This window comes from Pelophylax lessonae (assembly GCF_965119305.1).
Source record: "Pelophylax lessonae genome assembly, chromosome: 3".
In the NCBI taxonomy this organism is placed as follows: domain Eukaryota; kingdom Metazoa; phylum Chordata; class Amphibia; order Anura; family Ranidae; genus Pelophylax; species Pelophylax lessonae.
Genome location: NC_138770.1, coordinates 594,752,323 through 594,777,446, shown reverse-complemented (window position 1 = coordinate 594,777,446; position 25,124 = coordinate 594,752,323). Strand labels below are relative to the sequence as shown.

Here is a 25,124-nt window from a genome sequence, read left to right as displayed (position 1 = left end):
TTAATGATATTTGCATTATTACAATATTTTGATACTTTTTTTATACATTGGGTTGGTCTCATGCTCATGCCATTAAAGACCTTCTGCTGCAGGACGGGGTCCTGCTTTCCTTTTTCCTATAGTTTACAATTTGGGATGTGGCATAAATAGTGGTCATGGTTATGTATGATGTAATTACCAATTCTCTGCTTGACTACAAGTGTTTTTAACATAAACAGAGTCAGCACAATGGTATTTTACATTATATTGACTTCACCGATTGTTTGTAAGGAAAAGTGTCTCGCCACTCATCCAAGCCATGCCCTGTCCCTCTACTCTTTCTGCTATCACATCTTTGACATTGATTCCTGGAAGGAGGGACCGCAGCAGAGTGAAATTCAAAGAATTTTGCTCTTTAAATTAATGAATATACTGTAAACTTCTATGGCGCTTTTCTCTCTGGGGACACAAAGGACTCATAAAGCCATCCACAACTCTGCCCCCAGCGACATCACTAACCTGATCTCAAAATATCAACCAAGCCGCTCTCTGCGGTCCTCCCAAGACCTCCTGCTCTCTAGCTCCCTTGTCACCTCTTCCCATGCTCGCCTCCAGGATTTCTCCAGAGCGTCTCCCATTCTTTGTAACTCTCTACCCCAATCTGTCCGACTCTCCCCTAATCTATCCATCTTTAGACGATCCCTAAAAACCCTTCTCTTTAAAGAAGCCTACCCGGCTACTAACTAATAACACTGTTTCACTTGCTCCATCAGCTCATCCCCCACAGCTATTGCCTTTTGTATCAATTGACCCTCCCTTTTAGATTGTAAGCTCTAACGAGCAGGGCCCTCTGATTCCTTTTGTTCCAAATTGTATTGTAACTGTAATGTCTGCCTTCATTTTGTTAAGCGCTGTGCAAACTGTTGGCGCTATATAAATCCTGTATAATAATAATAAAGCTAGTAAGGCAGCCATCTTGAATAGATTACCCTTATAGGGCTGATTTTATACAGTGTGTCTTTGGAGCGTTGGTGGAAGCCAATGCATCCAAAGACCCCAGTGTTGCAAGGTGGAAGTTCTAACAATTAAGCCTGTGTTCTGTTAGAATAAATCAATGTCCCCTGTTTTTGAGAAAACTGCAGCACCACTATTGAAATCATGGCAATATTGTCACCCCTGCACCCTGTCTTCCAGCTAAAACTGCAGTGCAAGGAAATGGCACAATGGGGGACAGAATATGGTGAACCTATGTATAGTAACCAATCACATTCTGACTTCAACTTGTTCAATAAAGCTTTGCCAAAAAAACTTAGAAGCTGATTGGTTACTATGCACAGCTGCACTCGATTCTGTGTGCACCAGTTTTCGTAAATCTCCCCCAATGCCACAGTGGGCTGTTCTATTAGTGTATTGACTGTAGATTAAAAATCCTCAAGTATGTCGAACATTTGGCCACGCCTAGCTCAACACCCCTTTCCATCAGCATCCAGAAAGGGATTATGGGACATGCAGTTTGGGCTTTGGTTTGTATGGCTGTAAGAAAGGATCTGCACATGTTGCAGCCCTTTGGAAGTTTAGCAGCGGGAAAGCACATCGATAGTGAGGGTCAAAAATTTCTTAGTCAAACATTCCACAGTTCTGATTAATTTAAGGATTACAATTTTAAGAGGTTTAATTATCAATATATGATTTCACACAGTTTTTAGTTGTACTTTATGTGAAATTATGTAAATAACACCAAGCATGCAGTGCAATAATTATGTCACAACATAAAAGAACAGTGATTGCTATGTGAAGCAACAGTTAAAACTTTGAAATATTTCAAATAATAAACAAGTGTAACTTCAAAAGTCAGGGCTCCATTTTTAGGTTTAAGAATTTCTGAAGAGTTACGAAGGCTGATGTGACCCTCATAAAAATAAATGATTCCAGTAAAGATTTGAGAATTGTACCTAAGAGGTTGGGCATATACTGTAACAATATTTGTGCTTCATTGAAACAACATTATAATTTATGAGCACTGGAGACAGACCATCCCATTACCAGCTTTATTCATTCAATGTTTATGCTTGGTCTGCTAGGCTTCACAAAATACACATTTCCCATTTGCTGCAGGGCTTAGAGCACAATAATATAGAATCAATCCAGTTGTTACACAATACAATACCATAACATTATCATATAATACAGTGTTTTATAGCACCAAGCTGAATTTAAAGAAACGATCTACCGCCTACCTGACAGGGTCCCATTTAAGAAATATTAAAACAATATTTTCGCTAAATATACATGATCATCATTATTAGCCGACACAACATAACTTATGGGGGAACAGGATGGTACAGTATGGGGGGGGGGCAGAATGGCACAGTACGGGGGTGGGGCAGAGAAGGGCACAGTACAGGGGGTGGGACAGGAGGGCACAGTACAGCAGTTAGGAGGGTACTGTTCAGGGGATGCACAGTAGGGGGGCAGGAAGGCACAGTATAGGAGGATGGAGGGCACAGTACAGTGGTTAGGAGGGTACATTACAGAGGGGAGAAGGAGAGCACAGTACAGGAGGAGGGCACAGGGGACAGGAGGGTACAGTATAGGGGCAATAATGAATAATATAGATATGGTCTTCTCAAGCATAGCTGAAAAGGGAAGCTTCTCTCACAGATCCTTACTATTATGGCAGGCTGTCACTGGGCTAAATCTACAACTGGAATGACAACTCCCCCTCTACCTTCCCCTCCAGAGTTTCTGGCTTTCTTCTGGTGCTTTGTAGGGGTTAAGGAAAAACTCTGAGAAGGAGCATCTTAATATCTATGGGGGCCAAAAAGTCTCCCTGGTGTAGTGATGCCACTACTGTTCAAATGGATTCCGTGCGAAACCTCTGTACCCGCACAAAATGGTTCTGAGATCCAGAAGTGGACACACTTTGCCCTCTTTTCTGGGCACAGTAAAACAGGTTTGAATAAAACCCCTGAAAGCGATCCTGAGAGGAAACTGGCACAATCACCCCTTGCGACAGCAGATCTTATACCGCCTCTCATAGATTCCTTAATCGGTCTGGAGATAGGCACAGATTGGACAGGAAGAATCTGTCCGACGGACGAGACTGGAATACGATCTTGTACCCTGATCAGATCAGTTCGTGAACCCATTTGTCCTGAACCAAGGAAGTCCAAGGTCCTGGAAAGAAGCGAAGATGTCCCCCCCACCCCAGAAGTGGGCGCCCCATCATGCAGACAAGGATCTGTCTGTAGCTCCTGACTGGCCAGTCTTAGATTTACCTGATCATGGCTTCTTTGAACTCCCAGAAGACCTGAACGATTTCCCTTTTTCTTGCGACCCGGAGGTACAAAAAAGCCACTTATGAGCAGTGAAGGAAGGCCCCCGTCTATGACATGGCGCCTTGCCCTTAGAAGACTGAGGAAGCAGAGTTCTCCCCCCCCCCCACCCCCCGTAAGGCCTTTGATCAACTCGTCCAGAGAGGATCCAAACAACCTATCCCCCATAAAGGGAAGATCTGTCAAAGCCTTTTTGGAAGCCTGGCCTGCAGACAAGCTTTTCAACCACACCAATCTAATCTCAATCCCCATAGCCGATACTCTGACCACTAGGGGAGCTTCATCCAGGGACGCATCACACATGAACACCAGGGCTTGAGCCATCTGGTCCAGTAGTTTCAGCACCACTGGAGGGAGCTGCTCAGCTTCCAAGTTACCCTTTAGTAACTTCACCCATTCAATCACCGTCTGTGACACCATAACATTCACAAATATTGATTTCAATATGGACCCCGCTAGCACGTGTAGATGGCGGGACAGAGACTCCACCAGTCTATCCACAGGGTCCGCAAAGGCTGGGGATTCTTCCCCTGGGACAACAGTAGACCTTTTGATCCTGGAAACCGGGTGATCCACCTTTGGTGGCACGGTCCACCAAGTGGAAACTGCATCTGCAAATAGATAATAGCATTTAAAGTGCTAACGCACCCACTAGCATGTGCTTGATGCTAATTATCCTTGGATAATTGCAGCAGCTGTCCAGGTGGCTGGTCTCAGACGATCTTGGAGGTCCTGGGCTGGTGTGGTTACACGTGGTCTGAGGTTGTGAGGCCGGTTGGATGTACTGTCAAATTCTCTAAAACGCCTTTGGAGACGGCTTAAGATAGAGAAATTAACATTCAATTCACGGGCACAAGCTCTGGTGGAAATTCCTGTAGTCAGCATGCCAATTACATGCTCCCTCAAAACTTGCGACATCTGTGGCATTTTGCTGTGTGATAAAACTGCACATTTTAGAGTGGCCTTTTATTGTGGCCAGCCTTAGGCACACCTGTGCAATAATCATGCTGTCTAATCAGCATCTTGATATGCCACACCTGGGAGGTGGATGGATTATCTTGGCAAAGGAGAAGTGCTTACTAACACATATTTAGACAGATTTGTGAACAATATTTGAGAGAAATAGGCCTTTTGTGTATATAGAAAAAGTCTTAGAACAGAGTTCAGCTCATGAAAAATGGGGGCAAAAACAACGTGTTGCGTTTATAATTTTGTTCAGTGTACAAGCTTTTTAAGCTTGCTTCAAATCACAAGGAATCATGGGAACGCATTTCGGAAAATACTACTAGGCTGATGAAGGGGAAGTTCTATTTTCCGAACCGCGTTCCCATGATGCCTTGTAATTTACAGATGGTTATCGGCTTCCCAATCCACTCCTAAGGTGGCAGAAAATCACACAGTCAGTGTTAGTTTATTACTTCTTAGCACACAGCAATTCCTCTGTGATTTTTAAACAATAACCACTTTTGTCAAATGTGTTTGATACTTTTGTGCTGATCATGACTGAACCTGAAAATCCCTTGCTTATCATAATTTGATGGTTTGGTTTAAATTATTTTTCCCAGAAATCCCAGGAATGGATAGAAAGAAATGCAAATACTTTAGCAGGTAAAACAGTCATATATATTTGGGTTATCTATTTTCCTGAGGTTCAGGGTTAAGCTAAAGTTTGATCATTGAGGTGTTTATCAATATGTGCAGAACATACTGATTTAACACAATTTCTATCCTGTCTAAAATGTTTACATATCTATTTACTTCAATAAGATCAGTTCATATTAATGCACTTGGTGATCACACGTTGTAAAAAAAAAAAAAAATGGTACATGTAACAGTCAGTTTGAACAGGGTTCCTTGAAACAATTAAACAGAAGTGTATTAAAAGGATGCGCTTTCCAACAAGTCTATTGTTGTCTAATCAATAACTGTACGGTGCTAAAGCACATTAGAAGTCCATTGACGGACGCAGCACCAAACCCCTCTGTGGAGTTGTAATTCTCACATTGTTTATAACTAAACTGAGTGCCTATAGCAAAGAGAGGGAGTACACCCCCTGGGATTGCCCATAGGCGTAGCCAGACTTTTTCTACCTAGTGTCTTACTCCTGTAGGGGGCAGTATAACCCAATGGTTAAGAATATTAGGAGCTGTGTCCGTCAATGAACATCAGAGAAATAGATTTTACGGTAAGTCAAAAATCTAATTTTTACAATTTACAAACAAACATCACTAAAGGAAATTAGAATGCTATCCCCACATGTAGAAATAATAATTACAGGAAAATCTGTAAGAAGTTGTACTTCCTGAATATAAAATCAGTGCCTTTAAAGAGACCACTGAACACTATAATTGTTCTCGAAGCTTCAACCATCACTCAAGTGATGGCAAAGCCTGTAACGATGAAGGGCTATTAAGGAACAGGCAGATCCCACATGGGAGTTTTTCATTAACCTCCTCTTACACTGCTTAATTACATATCCAGATTTTGTTCCAATTTGAAGCTGGATGCCTTAATTTAAAGATAGTACCCACATCCTCTAGAAATTACTGCCACAAAAAATTAAAAGATTTCTTAAACAGAGAGAGAGAGGGTTCCAATTAAATACCACAAATCAATAGGCTGATCCCTTAGCAAGCAGATGGTTAAGCCACACAATCATCAAGCTAACATTTGTTAAAGTCTGTTCTCCTTATTTGTACGTTTGTGATCAAGAATACCCTCTGTGCAAGTGACTAATCATTCTAAAATGAAAAAGCTGACAAATGCATGGGTCATTACAGACCTTCACACAGGGTAGCATCGTTAATCAAACTCATATCAAGGTAAAAGTATGTGACAAGGGTTGAGTACTGACTTAACAGACAAATTACAAATGTCCAGCAACGAATGATGTATGACAATCAGCAAAAAAATAAATGGTAAAATGGAACCACCAAAAAAAAAATCGATATTTGCAGGAGAGGTGCAGGGTTTGACACATGCAGGGTCTTCAGAGCTCTCTGGAAACTTAGTTAGAACATCTCTGCCAATCCTGTCAAAACTGTGGCAGGTAGATGGATGAGTTTCCAATGAGATGCATTGTGCATGCAAGAAACAGAAATATGCTACCTTTAAAGCATATCTAAACTCAAAAACAAGAAACAAATATTTTGCAATTACCAGTCCTTAAAGCGGTTCTTCAGTCTTATACAAAAAATTAAAACGCAGCATCTACAAATACTGTAGCTAGTGGATAAGTGTGAGGGGGCGCTAATAATGTGTAAATTCTTCAGTAATACGCTAATAACTCATAGCAATTTAATACAAAGGTGCATAAGTAAACAATTGCAAGTACATACATCTGTGGTACAAAAAAACAATAAAGTGTTAAGCTAAAAATATACCAAATGTGCAACACAATAACAAGGGATAAAATGAAAAAGTCCTTTTTGTAAAAAGTTCATAGACTTCTTCTATATCATGAATCTTCATTATGGTAGATTTTGGGAAACCATCACCAGCTTGAATGTAGTAAAAAACACCCAGAAGTGCTCAGTTTGGATGACCGCTCACCATAGGATCATGACCCCTTTAACTAAAAAGAGGGTCAAATAGCACCTGTGTAGTTCCCTCTTTGAATCCCTTCTGGCACCTCTCAGGAGTTTTTCACCTCTCTCCTACTTTTCACCATAGCACCAAATGCAAGAAAAGAGGGGAACCAATAGCGTGACACTGTTTTTTAAAACAATATAGGTTAAAACAATAGATGGTTGCTTACATTTAAAAGTGCCTTCCCCCAGGCACTAAGGATAGTCCGCATAGACGTAGTTGGGAGCCACTGCCGCCCGGCTCGCGTTTAAGGGCCGACGTGTGTTTCACTGCCGAATAGAAAGAACCGGAAGCCTGGGACCCGGAAGTGACATGACCAGAATACTACGTCTCGACGTACGTTTCATCGTTCAATGTCATGGTGGACAGGGTCCCAGAAGACTGTGGGGGAAGAAGGGGGGGCAAACTTCTGCTTGGATCACCATAGTTATCCAACAGGAAGTGGGAGCGGTGTACCTATCAAAGCCAGGTACCCACTCCCCCTCAAAAGTTAAAAAGGAATCAGGCAAGTGGCATTTCACCTTTTGGGTGAAGTTCCGCTTTAAGTGAGATGCCTGCCATTTTTTTTCTTTTTTCAAGCTTTTTTTTCCTTTCCAATCATCAAATAATTTTGTAGCTACAGTTCCTGTGCCTAGGTAGAAGGTACAGTGCATCCGGAACGTGCCTTTTACTGAGAAGTGGCTTCTGTCTGGCCACTCTACCATACAGGTCTGATTGGTGGAATGCTGCAGAAATGGTTGTTCTTCTGGAAGGTTCTCCTCTCTCCACAGAGAAACGCTGGAGCTCTGTCAGAGTGACCATCAGGTTCTTTGTCACCTTTCTGGCTAGGCCCCTCTCCCCCGATCATTCAGTTTGGCTGGTTGGCCCGCTCTAGAAAGAGTCCTGGTGGTTCCAAAACTTCTTTCATTCATGGATGATTGAGGCCACTGCATTTGTTTGGACCTTCAATGCTGCAGATATTTTTCTGTACTCTTCCCTAGATCTGTGCCTCGATACAATCCTGTTTCAGAGGTTTACAGACGATTATTTGGACTTCATGGTTTGGTTTGTGTTCTGACATGCACTGTTAACTGTGGGACCTTATATAGACAGGTTTGTGTCTTTCCAAATCATGTCCAATCAACTGAATTTACCGCAGGTGGACTCCAATCAAGTTGTGGAAAAAGCTCAAGGATGATCAGTGGAAACAGGATGCACCTAAGCTCCATTTTGAGTGTCATGGCAAAGGTTGTGAATACTTCTGTACTTATGATTTTTTTATTTTTAATACATTTGCAAAGATTTTAAACAAACTTCTTTCATGTTGTCATTATGGGGTATTGTTTGTAGAATTCTGAGGAAAATAATGAATTTATTCCATTTTGGAATAAGGCTGTAACAACAAAATGTGTAAAAAAAACGAAGTGCTGTGAATACTTTACAGATGCACTGAAACTATTGTCACTCTTCCATTGTATAAAGGGAGCCACGATTGCCATTTCTTCATCTTTATTATATGTAGGATGGGGAGGTTTGTAGCTTACAGAAGAAAATATACATTGTGTTTGCTTTCTGGTCCGCTCCAAGTGACAAGGATGGTAGCAAGAACTGATATTTTCTGTACTTGATGAAAAATGTTCTTCGCTTGACAAATTAGTAATGCAGCCACCACATCAAACGACTGCTAGGCTGCAATATATATAACATATTTTTGCTCATTTGTTTAGTTATTTTTATGCAGTATGTAGAAGCTTCTCTAAAAAGTCATGTTTAAACTGTCACATCTTTGAAAATAGTGGAGGAAAAATACTGGTATCTGTAAGGGCAAAAAAGTTCCTGCAGGGGAACAAATTTATTCCACTCATCACACACAAATGTGTCGTCTGGAATCTCTATTAAACCAGTAGAGGGAGGCTGTTACATCATTTACATGTGGGGTCTCCTTGGCTCTCTACCTGATCTCTTTTTACGTAATAGAGACAGGTAATTTTCAGAGTAACAGGGAACCCAAAAAGGTAAAAGATAGGTGGAAGAGATTATATTTTAGCTGCTAATTTTTGACAAAAATGATGTGTGTATCAGCAATGGAGCTGTCTGGGCTGCATGTTTCAGGAAAAGTAAAATGCATTTAAAACTGATAACTGATTGGATTAAAGTGCCACACTAGGTTTACATGCTTGGGGAAAGATTAAATGAAACTCTGCTAAACCATGCCACCTCTCCTAGACTTACCTATACAAACAACCTATCTTCTTACTTAGACTGGGTACACACAGTCCGAATATTGGCCGGTTCAGCAGGATCTGGCCGACATTCGGACCAGGTGTACAGCTGTCTTTCCTACAGAAGCTGATCTAAGGACTACTCCTCCTCAACTCCTCATGAAGGCTTTTTGTAGGAGGTGGAAAAAAACATTACACAAGATGCAGCAATGTTAAAGAGGTACAGTATGTAAAAAGCCGAAGTTATGAGTGCAAGTATAGGTTAAGTTTAGTTAGTGAGTGGATTTAAAGAATATTTGCCTAAAAAGCACAGTTGTCCTTTAAAGTGTAAAAAAAAGTTAATGTGATCTGCTGATCCAGCGAGGGGACACGCAAAAGCCATGGTATGTACTCTAATTCAGTGGTTGCATAAACTGTACATGACATCTTTGCCTCCAGCTGCTCGGATTTACATAAATAGCAGCGTGTGGTCATTACTCTACCATGGATATCATAGGGCACATGTTAGGGACTAACAAAATTGGTGTTACAGAATAAAAACTGAATCAGCAATAGTCTATGTGTAAAGAATGTTAAAAAAAAAAACAAAAAACAAACGTTTATTATGGGTAATCGTTCACAGCTGATATCAAAAGTTGAACTTACACATGGCAGCTTAGTAATTAGAGATTTCTAGCACAAATAGTGCCTATAAAAAGTATTGGCACTCTGAAAGTTTTCATGTTTTATTGTCATAGAACATTGAAACATAAATTTTGTTTTTAAATATTTTTACCCTTATAAAATTACACCTTTGAACGTCAACATGAAAAAAAATATATCTGAAAAGTTATATAAATAATTACAATAAAAACACAGAAAAAATTACTATATCATCACCAATACAGCCAATTATTTTTAAAAGGCACATAATTAAATGAAAATCACCTGTGTATAGTTAAGGGGTTTACAGCGAATGTAGTATAAATGTTTATCTGAAAGTTTTAACTTTAGGGGGACAATACCGTGGCACAACCTACATGAGGAGAAAACAACACTCCAACAACTTCCATGATCAGGTGATTGAAAAGCACAAGTCAACGAATAATTACAAAAAAAATTTCAAGTTGCTAAATATCCCCTAGCGTACCAGTAAATCAATAATTAAACCAGAACACTAATTCCACTGTAAGAGCCAGCAAGCAGGCAGGCTTTTATTTCAGAAGAGACCTGCAATGTCTCTTCTGGAAAAAAAATGCTCCTACCTGCCTGCTTGCGGTCTACCTCTGCGCAGTAAAATGAGCTGTGCATGCATAGCCCAGCTTACAATGGTAGACCGCTGTCTGAGTGCCGAGATGATTAATTCTTGTGCATGCACAGGAGTAACATCATCCCTCGCTGGCCAATGAAGAGGCCCAAAGACCGGCACGCAGAAGAAGATGCCAGAGAAGGACCATTTGAAAGTATTCACCCTTTAGCTCTGCTTTAAGAGATGAAGAGTATACTGAAGCGGAGGAGGGATGAGGCATCCGTGGGGCGGCCCGGCTTCTACAGCAAATAGCTGCTTTGCCGATCCGTTCTCCTAGGAAGGTGAGTGATTCGGCGCCCCCTGTGTCTACCTGGTCCAACACCTCTCAGGATTAGGGGTCCGATATGTCTGATAATATAGGGGATAGAGACCTTAAACAACACATATGGTCTTTCCCCACTGAAGAGGACTTGGAGAGATTTGCTAGCAGGGTGGAAAAGGTCTTCCAGCAGGATATTGCACAACTTAAAGCAGACACATCCCAAATAGGCAATAAGTTGGAGTCCCTGGAACAGAAATTCGAAGAGACTATACCTGCCCTTTCACAACTTAACCACTTGCCGACCGCCCACAGTAAATTTACTGCGGCAGTCAGCCCCTCACAGGCAAAGCGATGTAGGTCTACGTCGCTCGCCTGTGAGGCTATAGGGGGCGAGCGCGCGCCACCGCGGGTGCGCTCCCGCCCCTGCTCGTTCATGGACCCCCCTGCGCGTGTGCCCGGCGGACCCGATTTCCGCCGGGCACTCACGATTGTCTGTTACAGCGGGAGAAAGGCAGGCGGCTAATGTAAACAAAGCCGCCTGTCATTCTCCCCTGTGTAAAAATGGAGAGCATATGGTCCTGCTATGCAGAATCGTATATCTCTGTTCTTACACCACAAGCCACATCCAATCATAGTTAGAAGCACGCCCCTAGGGACACACTTAATCCCTCCTTCTCAAATAAAGTTAACCCCTTCCCTGCCAGTGTCATTTTTACAGTAACAGTGCATATTGTATAGCACTGATTACTGTAGTAATGTCACTGGTAACCCCAAAAGTGTCAAAAATGTCAGTCAAGGGTCCGATCTGTGCGCCGCAATGTCGCAGTCCCGCAAAAAAAAAAAAATCGCAGATCGCCGCCATTACTCGTTAAAAAAAAAAACAACAAAAATGACAAAAATCTTTCCCTTAGTTAGTAAACGCAATAACTTTTGCGCAAACCAATCAAAATAGGCTTTTTGCGATTTTTTTTTACCAAACATATGTAGCGGAAAACAAATTGGCCTAAAATGTTAAAAAATTTGGATTTTTACATTTTTTTTTTAGGAATTTCATATAAAAAAATATTGTTATTTTTGCAAAATTGACGCTCTTTTTTTGTTTATAGCGCATGATCAAAAAATCACACAGGTGATCAAATACCATCAAAAGAAAGCTCTGTTTGTGGGGAAAAAAAGGACGTCGTTTAGGTACAGCGTCGCACAACTGCGCAATCGTCCGTTAAAGTCACGCAGTGCCGAATCGCAAAATAGGCCCTCGTCAGGAAGGGGGTAAAATCTTCCGGGGCTTAAGTGGTTAAGGATAAATGCATAAAACAAGATCACCAGATTGACTCTTTGCTGTGTCAATTAGATGATTATGAAAATCGCAGTCGCAGGGCTAACATACGGATCAGAGGACTACCTGAAGCCACTGCACCCAGAGAAATAATCCTGAATTTGCAAGGCGTATTCAGGAATATCCTGGGACTCAGCCACAGATCTAGTGGAAATTGATAGGGCTCATAGAACACTTTGGCCTCCATCGCAAGACCCAGATAACCCCAGTGACATAATCTGTAAATTACACAAATATACCCTTAAGGAGAGAATTATGCAGCAAATGCGGACGGAGCCCTTCTATGATTTTGATAGAGCTCCACTCTTATTTTTTTAAGATCTCTCTAAACGCACGCTAATGCAACGTTGCGCCCCCTTCTTGAAGCACTAACCAAAGCAGGAGTTACCTACACGTGGGGATTCTCCTTTAGTCTTCAAGCGCAGAAGGATAGACTGTTTGTTACCTTACGCACTAAGGATGACTTGCCGCATTTTCTTTCACAACTAGGCCTCAGTCCTGTGGATTTCCTGGATTGGCGCCTCTCGACGGATGTTCATCTACCTCCGGCTATTCCTCTATGGCTACCAGCTCGATCTAAAAGATGCTCAAGAGGCAATCACCTGCTGCCACCCCACCCTCTCCGGCGGGCGACTAGGCAGTGCTTATTCCCACTTCTCTCCAGCTGCTCCCACAACCGCTCATGGTCCGAAATTATCTGGCTCACATGATTGGGGACACTTTTGACCAGATGCTTGCTATTGCTATATCCTCCGGTAGCAAAATCTAGAGGCATCACAATAGCCCTATATAAGAATTGCCCTTTTCAACCAGAGGAACACTATGGAGAACCCCAAGGTAGATATGTTTTTCTGAAAGGCTCAGAAGGACAAAAATATACCTTTGCTACCCTTTATGCACCGAATTCATGGCAACTCACTTTCCTAGATTCTACCTTGGAACGTCTGGCAGACTTCCGGGAGGGTAAAATTATACTGGGAGGTAACTTTAATGTTAGCCCTGACCCTTCTTTAGATGTTTCCCATAAACACCCTACGCACTTCAAAGCTTTCTTAAAACATTTCCATAAGGCCCTAAAATCAAACCTCATGGTAGACAGCTGGAGGGCTATGCATGCTTTTCGAAAAAAGGACTTTAGTTACTACTCGAAAGTACAGGATACTTACACCAGAATTGACCTGCTACTGGTAGATCACAACACCCTAGGACTACTTGATGGAATCTACCATAGAACAGATCACTATCTCTGATCATGCTCCATTACAGTTTCTCTCCTGCTACCGGGGTCAGCATCTAAGAACTGGTCCTGGATACTAAATGAGAACCTCCTAGATGTCGCCATAGTTACAAAGATGGCAGAGACACCTACACACTTCTTTTTTGAGAATTCCACGGAGGGGATCGATGATAGTATTCTCTGGGAAAGGCGGTGGTGCATGGGGTACTTATCGCATTGGGTACCAAACTCAAAAGGGAGAGGCAGGCAGACTTCAACAGAGTCCTGGCAGCCTTACAGTGTGCTGAACTACTTCATAAACAACGTACAACCCCTGAGGCCCTGCAGAAGCTCACTGAGCTCTGGGAGCTTTTCGCAAAGCTCCTTGATCGAAGAATTAACCGACGGATGCGGTATGTTGCTCAGAAATATTATGAGTACCGCAACAAATGCGGCAGAATGCTAGCAAGAGTCTTGCGTAAACACCGCGTCTTCTCTTGGGTACACAAACTTCAAACCCCTCAGGGGGATACCGAAGTGCACACCTCAAAAATCGGGTCTCTGTTTTGAGAATATTATGCTGCGTTGTATGACCTGGATTCTGCTTGTCCTCCCCCTGACTTGGAATCTAGGATTTCCCATATTCGGACCTATCTGGCCTCCTCGGGGCTTTCCTGCCTTCTCAGAACAGAGGGACACCCTGGAGTCGGCGATCACACCTGAGGAATTGCTGTCCACGGTGAAGTCTCTTCCTAGCGGTAAAAGCCCAGGGCCTGAGTGCTACACAAAAGCTTATTATCTGAAATTCTTCACCATACGCTAACCCCATGTGTGTCCGTACTTCAATTCCTTAGCTACTGGAGGAAAAATGCCACCAGGGGCCCTCTTAGTACATATCACGGTCCTCCCAAAGGAGGGCAAGGACCATTCCCTGCTCCAAAACTATTGTCCAATATCCCTAATTAACATGGATTTGAAGATCTTTTCTAAAATCCTGACCAACCGACAAACATATGCTCCCCTCATTAATCCACCCAGACCAGACCGGGTTTATATTGGGGAGAGAGGCGAGAGACAACTCTGTCAGGGGAATTTAGCTTATCCACTGGGCCCGAACACATTGCAAAACACCTCCTTATCTGATACGCTCTACCAATGTCGAGAAGGCATTCGATCAGGTCAATTGGCGTTTTCTGGAGCGGTTGGGTCTCGGCCCCCACATTCTCCAGTGGATTGCCACCTTATACTCATCACCTACAGCTCAGGTCAAGGTGAATGGCATTCTAGCCACCAGGTTCCCCATCCGGAATGGCACGAGATAGGGACGCCCCTTGTCGCCCCTCCTGTTCGTGCTTGCTCTGGAGCCTTTACTACGCAGGATGAGGGCGGACCCGAATATCAGCTCTCCGCTTATGCGGACAATATTCTGTTCCATGTTACGAACCCCTTCGTTTCGCTGCCAAATCTGATGGAGGAACTGAAAGCCTTTAGCCTGGGTATCTAACTTCAAGATAAACTATGCAAAGTCAGAGATTGTCGCAATTGCCTTATCACCCGACCTATCACGGTCGCTACGCAAATCTTTCCCCTTCACATGGGCAAAAGCCTCTCTGACATACCTAGGGATACAGCTCTCCAAACAATATGAATCTCTGTACGCAACCAATTATATCCCCCTAATCACTAGAATCCGGTCCGACCTACAGTCATGGTCCAAGGCGTCATTTACTTGACTGGGACGTACCAATATACTTAAGATGACCATTCTACCTAGGATCTTGTTCCTCTTGCAGATGGTGCCTATTTCTATACCTGGCCGCATCTTCCTTGAGCTTCAAAGTCTGTTTATACAGTATGTCTGGGGGGGCAAAAGACCACAAGTAGCCATGACGATACTAAATATACCTAAAAGGTTGTGAGGACTTGGTGTTCCGGACATCAAAAATTACTACAGAGCATAACTCTTCAGAGGATTCTGAACTGGGGATTCGATAATTCTTCCAAATTATGGGTCCCCCTGGAGAAGACATTAGCTGGCCGTAACCTATCCTATGCCCTTGGGTCAATACAGCTGACAGAAGCCTCTCAGACTGTTTCATCCCCCATCTGTACACACCCTTAAGGTATGGGATAGGCTGAATAATTACCTCTCCCTGGTACCACCTTTGTCGATCCTGGCACCGATGGGGGGATTCCCTTTGTTTCTTCCCAGAGAAAGGTTGACTGAGCTGGGCACTTGAGTGACGGATGGCATTGTTAGCATAGGCAAATTTATGGTAGGCGGTGACCTAATACCCCTGGACACCTTGAGGGAGTGCTATGGTTCTTTTCCCCTAGATTTTTGGAGATACCGCTAGCTCTGTAACTTTTTTCTTGCACAGAAGCAATCCCTCCAAGCCAGGTCTACTTTAACGTCATTTGAACGCATGTAGGCAGCAACAGGACCCGCACCACATATGATCTCAGCCTTGTATCAGTTGCTGCTCTCTACCAAACTACAGTGCAAGCCGGGCTACGTCAGGGAGTGGGAACGAGACCTACAGTGTGAGTTTACAGAGGAGCAGGTGTCTCACCTATATCAACTGACTCATAACAGCTCTCTGGAGACAAACACAAGAAAATAATTATAAGCTACTGACTAGATGGTACAGGGTACTGGTGAATCTGGCCAGGATGTACCCCTCAGCCTCTGATCTTTGCTGGCGAGGGTGCGGCCAACGGGCTCTATGCTGCATGTATAGTGGGAATGCCACTTGATTAAACCCTTTTGGATAGAAATTAGGAATATTATGCAAAATATTCTAGATTGACCTTCCAATTGTCGGCTCACTTCTTGATCCATGTCCCCATGATCCCCAATGTCCCCACAATCCCTATAATGAAATATTAACGTAGTGCCCTTGATCACTTGCTCAATGCAGCTAGGAGTCTTCTACGGATATATTGGAAGAGTACGCAATCGCCTAGCTGTGGGGAATGGGTCCGACGGGTGACCGCAATTGGAGACGATAGGAGTGGATAGCCACCTGTAAAGGCAGACATGATCGCTTTGATTCTATCTGGGCACCATGGAAGCAGTATGTTGCAGGGACACACTCGGTTGCCTCCAATTTAGATATGGCACTGCTTGCGCTCACAGACCCCTTATTTGCACAACTTGTCCGGACGTAGCATGGAACCTTATTCCCCTTTATTTTATTTTTCTTTAAGGCATTATGTGTCTTCTTGCTGAGGGAGCCTACGGACTCGCCTGGCACGGACACAGACAGGATGGGAATACTCTACGAACCACATTGGATATTGATTGTTGTTGTGTATGCCGAAATTAGTCACCCCATTCTCCACTTCCTTTCCTGGTGGGTACGTGAAATGTTTACCCAACTCCCCTGATAGGGAGGGTAGTTTATTAATACATATGCTCCCGATACCTAGCATGGTTAAACTCATGCCTCATTGGGGCAGCCCCTTCATGGCTACTTTGTGGGTACATTTAATGGCCAGTCGCCGTGGATTGGGAGCGTGGGCTTCACTGCCACATATACAGTTAAGCGGCGAAGTCAGGGTTGTTGCTGTCCCCATCTGGTCATGATCTTCTCACAAAAGCAACCTGGAGCTTTATTTTTCTCAGCATACTGAATAATAGATTGACCGTGATGTTTTTTGAATGTTTGTGGCTCACAACATTGTGGCACCAATTTATTTTCATGTATGTTCATTTTTTTGTTTTTATTTCCGAATATAATAAAGATTGTGAAAAAAAAAGACATACTGCTAAATACAGGGAAATTCCAGATGAAATGCAGTCTGAAAAAAAAAAAAAAAAACCCAGACCAGATATAAATACATACATGGTGTACCAATACAAAAGGTGTTTATACTCCGTTTGTTTACTTTTGTTCCCTGCCAGCATGCTGTAGAAGAGGACCCTTGCTCTTTGTGCAGAAGCAATGGTCTCTCGGCAGAGGTCTGATATACCTGCTGATCAGTCACCTATACCTCTGTACTCCGTAGGGAGCATGAGCTTTGCTGATTGCAGAGCCAGAGGTCTGACTTGGCAGAGGGTGTGTTGGACCTCAGCAGACAGCAAGAGAGTCCCACCCTGCTGTGTATTGGCAAGGGCAGTCTTTAATCTGGCTGCATTTGCTTTCTAAAGAAATTGGTCTTCAAGATTTCGAGCACTACCTGTATTGGCGCACCAAGAATGTATTTGGAGGATTTAAACTGAAAGTTCAATTGTGATTTAATGGTTAGGCTAAAGATTGTCAAAACGCTGTGAAGAGCAGCTACAGAGGGGTGCTACTACTTTTTAAAAGGGCTTTGATAGAACATCCCTCTGTGTTAAAACATGAAAAGTTCCTAAAAACAGAGGGCCACTTACATTTTTTTTAAATAAGCCCATTTAATGGCCACTGAAGTGAGAATCTAAAACACCTGGAAAACCAAGAATTACAGGTGAATATAACTTATCAAGTGCAAAAGTTGTAAGCGTTACCAAAGAAAAAGATGAATAGACAAGCACACCAGTAGGTTTTTTTCTGTAAAGATTTCTCTATAATGCGTGTTTTGATTCAAGAACACAATAATTGAAGATACAAGATAAAACAATAAGGACAGAGGAAGATTCAAAGCAGATGCCACTTTTACAGATGCACTGTGCACAGTAAAGAAACAAGGGGTATAAATAGAACAGAGTTGAAATAGCACCGACAGATACAGCTGTGCACAGAATGCCTATGTGGCACACACATGTTCTACTTTACTCACTTGCTTGAGAAAAGTAGCAGTAAATAATTGTTAAATGGAAGCAGTAAATACCTGAAGTACTCACAGCTGTAGAATATGGGTTGTGAACTCCAGTGTTTTCAGCCCAGCAGCCACATCCATACAGAGCAGCCTGTATACAAGGCAACAGAAAACACTTAAAATCAAAATTCATGCCACATTTAATCCAGTTATGCATTTCCAGAAAAAAAAAAAAAAAAAGATATATATCTATACCATACATAGTTTAATCAGTGGATGTCATGTCCCACACAGCAGCACTTAGAATGGGGGGGGGGGGGAGAGGAGTATTAAGAACTGATCTTAACCAGTCTGTTCGTTTAATGCAGTGAACATTTTTACATGAAGGAAGAATGAGGGAATGCCCTCAGCTTTTGTTCCTTCATGGTCCAATAATAACCTGGGTTGGATTCTAGACAACAAAGGAGAAGCAGTACACCAATAAGGTTATCCCCTTGTACAGCTTTACACAAAATATTGCCATAATTCTATAACTTGCACTGTAAATAGTACTGTGTTTGTATGTGCTATTTGAGCCTGCAGTTAGTAAAATCCATTTCCTGGAGTACAGTACAGAACACAAGCTATTTAACTTTTACACCTGGGTTATATGTATATTTAATACAAAATAAAAAATATATATATATCAATTCATATAAATGCATTTTAAAAAGTTAATAGTAAAAAAAAAAATAATAAAAAAAAAGTGCAATAACAGAAAAATTTGTGAAAAACATCAAATACAGATAATGCTGTAAATAAAAATTATAAAAATTCAAGCAGTTCATGAGTCCCACAAGAAAAAAGTGTAACAGCAAAAGTCCTTCATGAGAAAAAGTGCCCAGGATCATATACAAAAAATCCCTCTTCGAAATAACCTCTGTGCATCAAGCCACCAGTGACACACAAAGCCACTTACCAGAAAATTAGACCTCAAATTTTAAGTGGTCTAACAACGCTTGTAAGAAAAGTTCCAGAGAATGGATGGATGGACGGAAGTTGAACCGCCATTCCCACAGCCAGCCACTTAAGCCACCGCTCCACAGCAGATAATTTTAAGGTAATCCACTGATCAAACATAAATAAAATATAAAATTAAGGGGGGGTGGCTTGGACATGATCGAGTAAGGAAGCACTGTCCCTTAGCTCCTCGTAGACCGCCGCTAAAATAGCCTGTACCGGGGAGTAAGCTGCTCCATCTGAACACCCACTGAGATGTCTCATCGCCGCAGAGCATACTCGCAGCCAAGGGGCACCACAAAGCCCGGCCGAGGCTCAATAAACGCCTTCTTCAACGAAGGAGGGAGGCCACGTGGTGAGACTGCCAAGATGGCACCCTGCCAAGACAGAGGGTGGGACACTGCTCCGGCGGCCTCACAAGATCAGGGCTCAGATATCTCAGAGCTGCAGGGGGACAGGGACTTGAAGCAACACATATTGTCTCTCCCCACCAAGGAAGACCTGCAGCCCTTTTTTCTGCAGGGTGGAGAAGGCCCTAAAGCAGGACATTGAGCAATTGCAATCAGACACCACACCTCTAGGCACTAGATTGGAATCCTTGTAGCAAAGATTTGAGGACACATTCCCTGCTATTTCTCAGCTCAAGGATAAATGCACTGCCCAAGATCAGCAGATTGAGGCCCTTCTATGTCAGTTGGATGATTATGAAAATAGCAGTTGTCGCTTTAACATCCGCATACGGGGAATGCCAGAGGCAACAGCTGCTGAGGACATTGTCCCTACATTGCAAGGTATATTCAAGGAGATCTTGGATCTTCCACCTGCTGAGTCAGTAGAAATTGACAGAGCACACGGGGCCCTCAGATCCCCCTCAAATCCTAGGGACATTATATGTAAGCTGCACAAGTTAACAGTACAGGAGTAAATCATGCGACACATGCGGAAACTTCCTTTTTTTTTATTTTGATGGCGCTCGCTTATAATTTTACCAAGACTTGTCTCGCCGCACCATGATGCAACGCAGAGCACTTCACCTCTCCTTGAGGCATTGAGGGCGTCGGGTGCTATATATCGCTGGGGGTTTCCCTTTAGGTCTGCAACTTTGCGTACCAAGGATGACCTATCCCGCTTCCTCTCTCAACTGGGACTGGACCTGCTGGATTTCCCAGATTGGCGCCACTCCATGGATGTAAACCTTCCATCAGCAACACATCCTTTGTTCCCTGCTCGGTCTAACCGACGTTTCCGGGGTTGTAAGTGCTCTTCAACTGGCAATTCTCTGAGTACTTCTACTGAAGGCAACTGAAATGTCTGATGATCTAGGGCAGTGGTCCTCAACCCTGGTCCTCAGGGCCCACTAACAGGCCAGGTTTGCAAGATAACTGAAATACATCCCAGGTGATATAATTTGCTGCTCAGTGATTGCAGTACTCTAGTCTGCATCTCCCCAAGGTAATACTTAAAATCTGGCCTGTTAGTGGGCCCTGAGATCTGGAGTTGAGGACCACTGATCTAGGGGATGTAGATATATGGTCTCGCTACTATTATTGAGCTTTGACTATATATGTTGCTGGCTCTTTGGTCAGTTGCTTTTGCCAGTGTTTGGTGCCTTAACAGTAATATTGATGACGAAACGCCATCCTCTCTAGGCATTTTCTTTGGAGGAGGCTTGACGACCTTAGCCATTATCTGACACTTCTTTTTTGCTGCCAGCATCTTTTTTTTTTTTCCAACATCACCTTATTTCCCCCTGTACCTACTCCTCAGGGCAATTATTGCTTTCCACTCTGCGAGGAGATGGAAAACTCTGTGGAGAACATGTCTGATCATATTACCCACATAGGTATACCTATTTTTACATAGTTACATAGTAGGTGAGCTTGAATAAAGACAATAGTCCATCCAGTTCAACCTGTGTAGGTGTGTGTGGCTGCAATCATCTCTCATACCCCTGAATGTTCTGATCCTTGAGATGCACGTCCAATAGTCTTTTGAAAGCCACCATACTACCCGCAGAAACCACCTCTTGTGGTAGAGAATTCCACAATCTTGTAGCCCTAACAGTAAAGAACCCCCCACGTTGCCTGAGGTTAAAACGCTTCTCCTCTAACCGCATTGTATGCCCCCGAGTCCTCATGCAATCCCTTCGACTAAACAGCTTTTTTTCTAAGCTGAGATCCCCATTGAGGTATTTAAAAATTGCTATCATGTCCCCCCTCAGGCGTCTCTTCTCCAGGGAGAATAAATCAAGCGATTGCAGACGCTCTTCATAATCAAGGTCCTCCAATCCCCTAATTAGTTTAGTTGCCCTTCTCTGGACTCTCTCCAGCTCCAACACATCCCTCCTGAGGACTGGCGACCAGAACTGGACAGAATACTACAGATGCGGTCGGACCAGAGTTTTATAAAGTGGAAGGATTATAGTCTTATCTCTGGAATACATCCCTTTCTTTATGCATGCTAATATTCTGCTAGCTTTGGCAGCTGCATGCTGTTGCCTAATCTATCATCAACCAAGACTCCCAGATCCTTCTCCATTTTTGATTCCCCCAAGGGTTCCCCTCCTAAAGTGTATTGTGCTTTTATGCTTCTAGTCCCCAAGTGCAAAACCTTACACTTCTCTACGTTAAACCTCATTTGCCAAGTCGTTGCCCACTCCGTTATTTTGTCCAGGTCATTCTGTAGGATATCTGCTTCATGCTGTGTGGTTATTGCCCTGCCCAATTTTGTGTCATCTGCAAAAACTGCTATTGTACTACTGACCCCGTCCTCAATGCTGTTTATGGATAAATTGAACAAGGTTGGTCCCAGGACTGAGCCCTGGGGCACCCCGCTTACTACCTCAGACCAGTCTGAGTATACGCTGTTTATTACCACCCTTTGGACACGCCCTTTTAGCCAGTTCCGTATCCAAAAGCACACCCTGCTGTCGATACCTGCAGACCTTATTTTATAAATTAAGCGCTTGTGGGGAACTGTATCAAACGCCTTAGCGAAATCTAGGTACACCACATCCACTGGTCTGCCCCTATCTAGCTCACAGCTCACCTCCTCGTAGAATGCTAATAGATTGGTTTGACAAGAACGCCCATTTGTAAACCCGTGCTGGTTACTGCTGATGATGATGTTGTCTTTAGCAAACTCTACGATATAGTCCCTTATCATCCCCTCCAGAAGTTTACATACTATCGATGTCAAACTGACAGGCCTATAATTTCCCGGGACATGCCTCTGACCCTTTTTGAATATCGGAATCACGTTAGCTTTCCTCCAATCTCCTGGTACTTCTCCTGACCTAATACTGTCCGCAAAGATCAGGAACAGTGGTCTGAATATAACCTTACTGAGTTCCTTGAGTACTCTCGGATGCACGCCATCCGGGCCTGGTGATTTGTTTGTGTTAAGTTTATCCAGCCTTTCCCTGATTTCACCCTCTGTTAGCCATAGTGGCAAGTCCTGTGTATTACTACTAACCAAACAGTCATGGTCAGTGTACCCCTCCGTTTCCTGTGTAAATACTGACGAGAAAAAAGCATTCAGTGTCCTCTGTAACCATCCTCCCATCATTGTTAATTATGTGTGCAATATGCTCTGCCCTAGTTTTTTTGCTATTGATATACTTAAAGAATTTCTTTGTTTTTTTTCTTATACTCCGCTATTTGTCACAAGTCTATTTTAGCCATCTTGATTTCGTGTTTACACTTCTTATTTGCCTCCTTGTATTGGTCGAAAGCCAATACTGTGCCTTCTGATTTAGATTTCCTGAAGGCCAATTTATTTCCCCTAATAAGGTTTTTTACGCTACGGTTTAGCCAGCCAGGTTTGGCTTTGTCTCTTCTAAATTTATTTCCCATAGGAATGCACTGCAAGATGCCTTTGCTTAATATGTTCCTAAAGCATTCCCATTTTTCCTCTGTGGTCAGGGATCCCAGGGTTTGGTCCCAGTTTACCCTTTCCATCAATGAGTACAATTTTGGAGAGTTTGCCCTTCTGAAGTTTAGGGTTCTTATGTTCCCCACTTGCCTTGTTCTATTGTTATTTACACTAAATGTGATCATCCTGTGATCGCTAGAGCCCAGGTTGTCCTGGACTCCTACCTCCGAGATTATGTCTGGGTCATTAGTGATCAATAGATCCAGAACTGCATTTTCTCTAGTCGGAGAGTCCACCAACTGTGACATGTAGTTGTCCTGTAAGGTTTCCGTGAATAGACGGGCCTTCTGTGAGTGTGTAGTCCCCTCTCCCCAGTCAATGTCGGGATAATTGAAGTCCCCCAATATGATGACAGATCCTAGCTTTGTCACTTTACCCAACAGTGCTAAAAATTCCAGCTCTACCTCCTCCCCTTGTTTAGGTGGCCTATAGCAAACCCCCACAATTACTTTTCCCTTTTCTCCTTCCCTAAGGAGTTCTACCCACACGGATTCTAACTCCATACTCATCCCTTCCGTAATGTCACTCCGCTCTATCACCCTTACATTGTTCTTGACATAGAGACATACCCCTCCCCCTCTTTTTCCTATCCTGTCCTTCCAGTACACCGAATACCCTTGGATAATTGCCAGCCAGTCATGTGAGGGGTCGAACCAAGTCTCCGCTATTCCCACAAGGTCTATGTCCTCTTCATGAACTAACATTTCCAACTCACTTTTATTAGCTAGACTCCTGGCATTAGCATATACCCCTCTTAGTTTTACGGTAGTTAAACGCGATTGGTGGTTATGTTTATTCCTGTTCGGTTTGAGGTTCTCCCGCACAGACCTACCGATTGACGTTGTGGACCTACTGTCGCTGCTGACCCTACAGCTGCCTTCAGTCCTCTTCTCCCTCCTGACTGATTCTACTTCTGAGCCCCCCCCCGTCTTCTAGTTTAAAAGCCCCTCCAACTTGGTAGCCATATTTCTCCCCAAAAGAGCTGTACCGTCCCCATTAAGGTGCAGCCCATCCTTGCTAAAGAGCCGGTAGCCGACTGAGAAGTCAGCCCAGTTCTCCAGGAACCCAAACCCCTCCTTCCTACACCAATTCCTCAGCCACTTGTTAAGTTCCCTAATCTCCTTCTGCCTCTCCTGTGTGGCTCGAGGTACAGGCAGTATTTCAGAGAAAACCACCTTGGAGGTATAAGCCCTGTTTAGGGCGACACCCGGGCAGCTTCTTTTTACTGGTTAAGCCCCCAGGGTCAGGCATGCAGCTGATTTTGGACCATCGGAGGACTATTGTTGCTTCCACTGGTCTTACCTACAGGTTCTTGTGTTCTGATGTGTTTACTATATCTCCTTATTTCTAAAATTCAGGCTGTTCACACCTAGTTTGAATTTCTCTGCGGGTATCGCTTGGACACATTGCTTCTGACTTTTAATGGCAACGGTTAAGGTAGTGTCATATAATGTTTGTGGCCTATGCTCTCCCAGCAAGTGCATTCGGTTATGGCTTAAGATGAAGTGACTAGGGCACAGGTGCTATTCTTGCAGGAAACCCACTTTACAGACAATTCAATTCCTAAATTGCCCACTCACCTTTTCTCACAATGGTATCTGAGCAATTCCCCAAAACCAAAAACACGGGTTACAGCAATTGCCATCCATAAGAATTGCCCGTTCCAATCTACTAACCATTATGTTGACCCCCAAGGGCATTACATGCTCTTGAAGGGCACTATCATGGGACAGGTAAACACATTTGCAACACTCTATGCCCCGAACTCGCAGCAGCTTTCGTTTCAAAGAATTTTTGCAAGCCCTTTCAGAGCCATGTGTTGGTGGACTGCTGGAGAGTTTTGCACATTTCAGGAGGAGGACTATAGTTATTATTCTAATGTCCACGGGGTGTATACTAGAATAGACCGGCCGCTGGAGGACTCACTTGCGGATTCCACTATAGAACAGATTACCATCTCTGATCATGCTCCAGTGACCCTCTTGCTCACACTGCCTCATGTAGCAGCCAGGGTTTGGTCATGGAGGCTAAACGAGAATCTTTTGGACAATGTGAGAGCGGTTGCAGGAGAGGAAGAAACCCTATCCCATTACTTTGCTGAAAATGCTACTGGGGAGGTGGGCGATGGTGTTCTGTGGGAGGGTCACAAAGCCATGGTGCGAGGCTCCCTTATTCACTGGGGTACTAAACTGAACAAGGAGAGACAGGCAGACTTCCAAGGTGTTCTCAAGGAATTGCAACAAG

The 25,124-nt window shown here is 43.3% G+C and overlaps 1 protein-coding gene across 2 annotated transcripts in view; it reads right to left on the bottom strand.

Moving 5' to 3' along the window:
- TASP1 (taspase 1) overlaps positions 1 to 25,124 on the bottom strand; it is a 499,277-nt gene that overhangs the window by 108,838 nt on the left and 365,315 nt on the right. For both annotated transcript variants that reach the window (XM_082249835.1, XM_082249834.1), the window contains exon 10: positions 18,021 to 18,099. In XM_082249835.1, the coding sequence (XP_082105961.1) occupies positions 18,021 to 18,099 (79 nt within the window). The remainder of the gene's footprint in view (positions 1 to 18,020; positions 18,100 to 25,124) is intronic.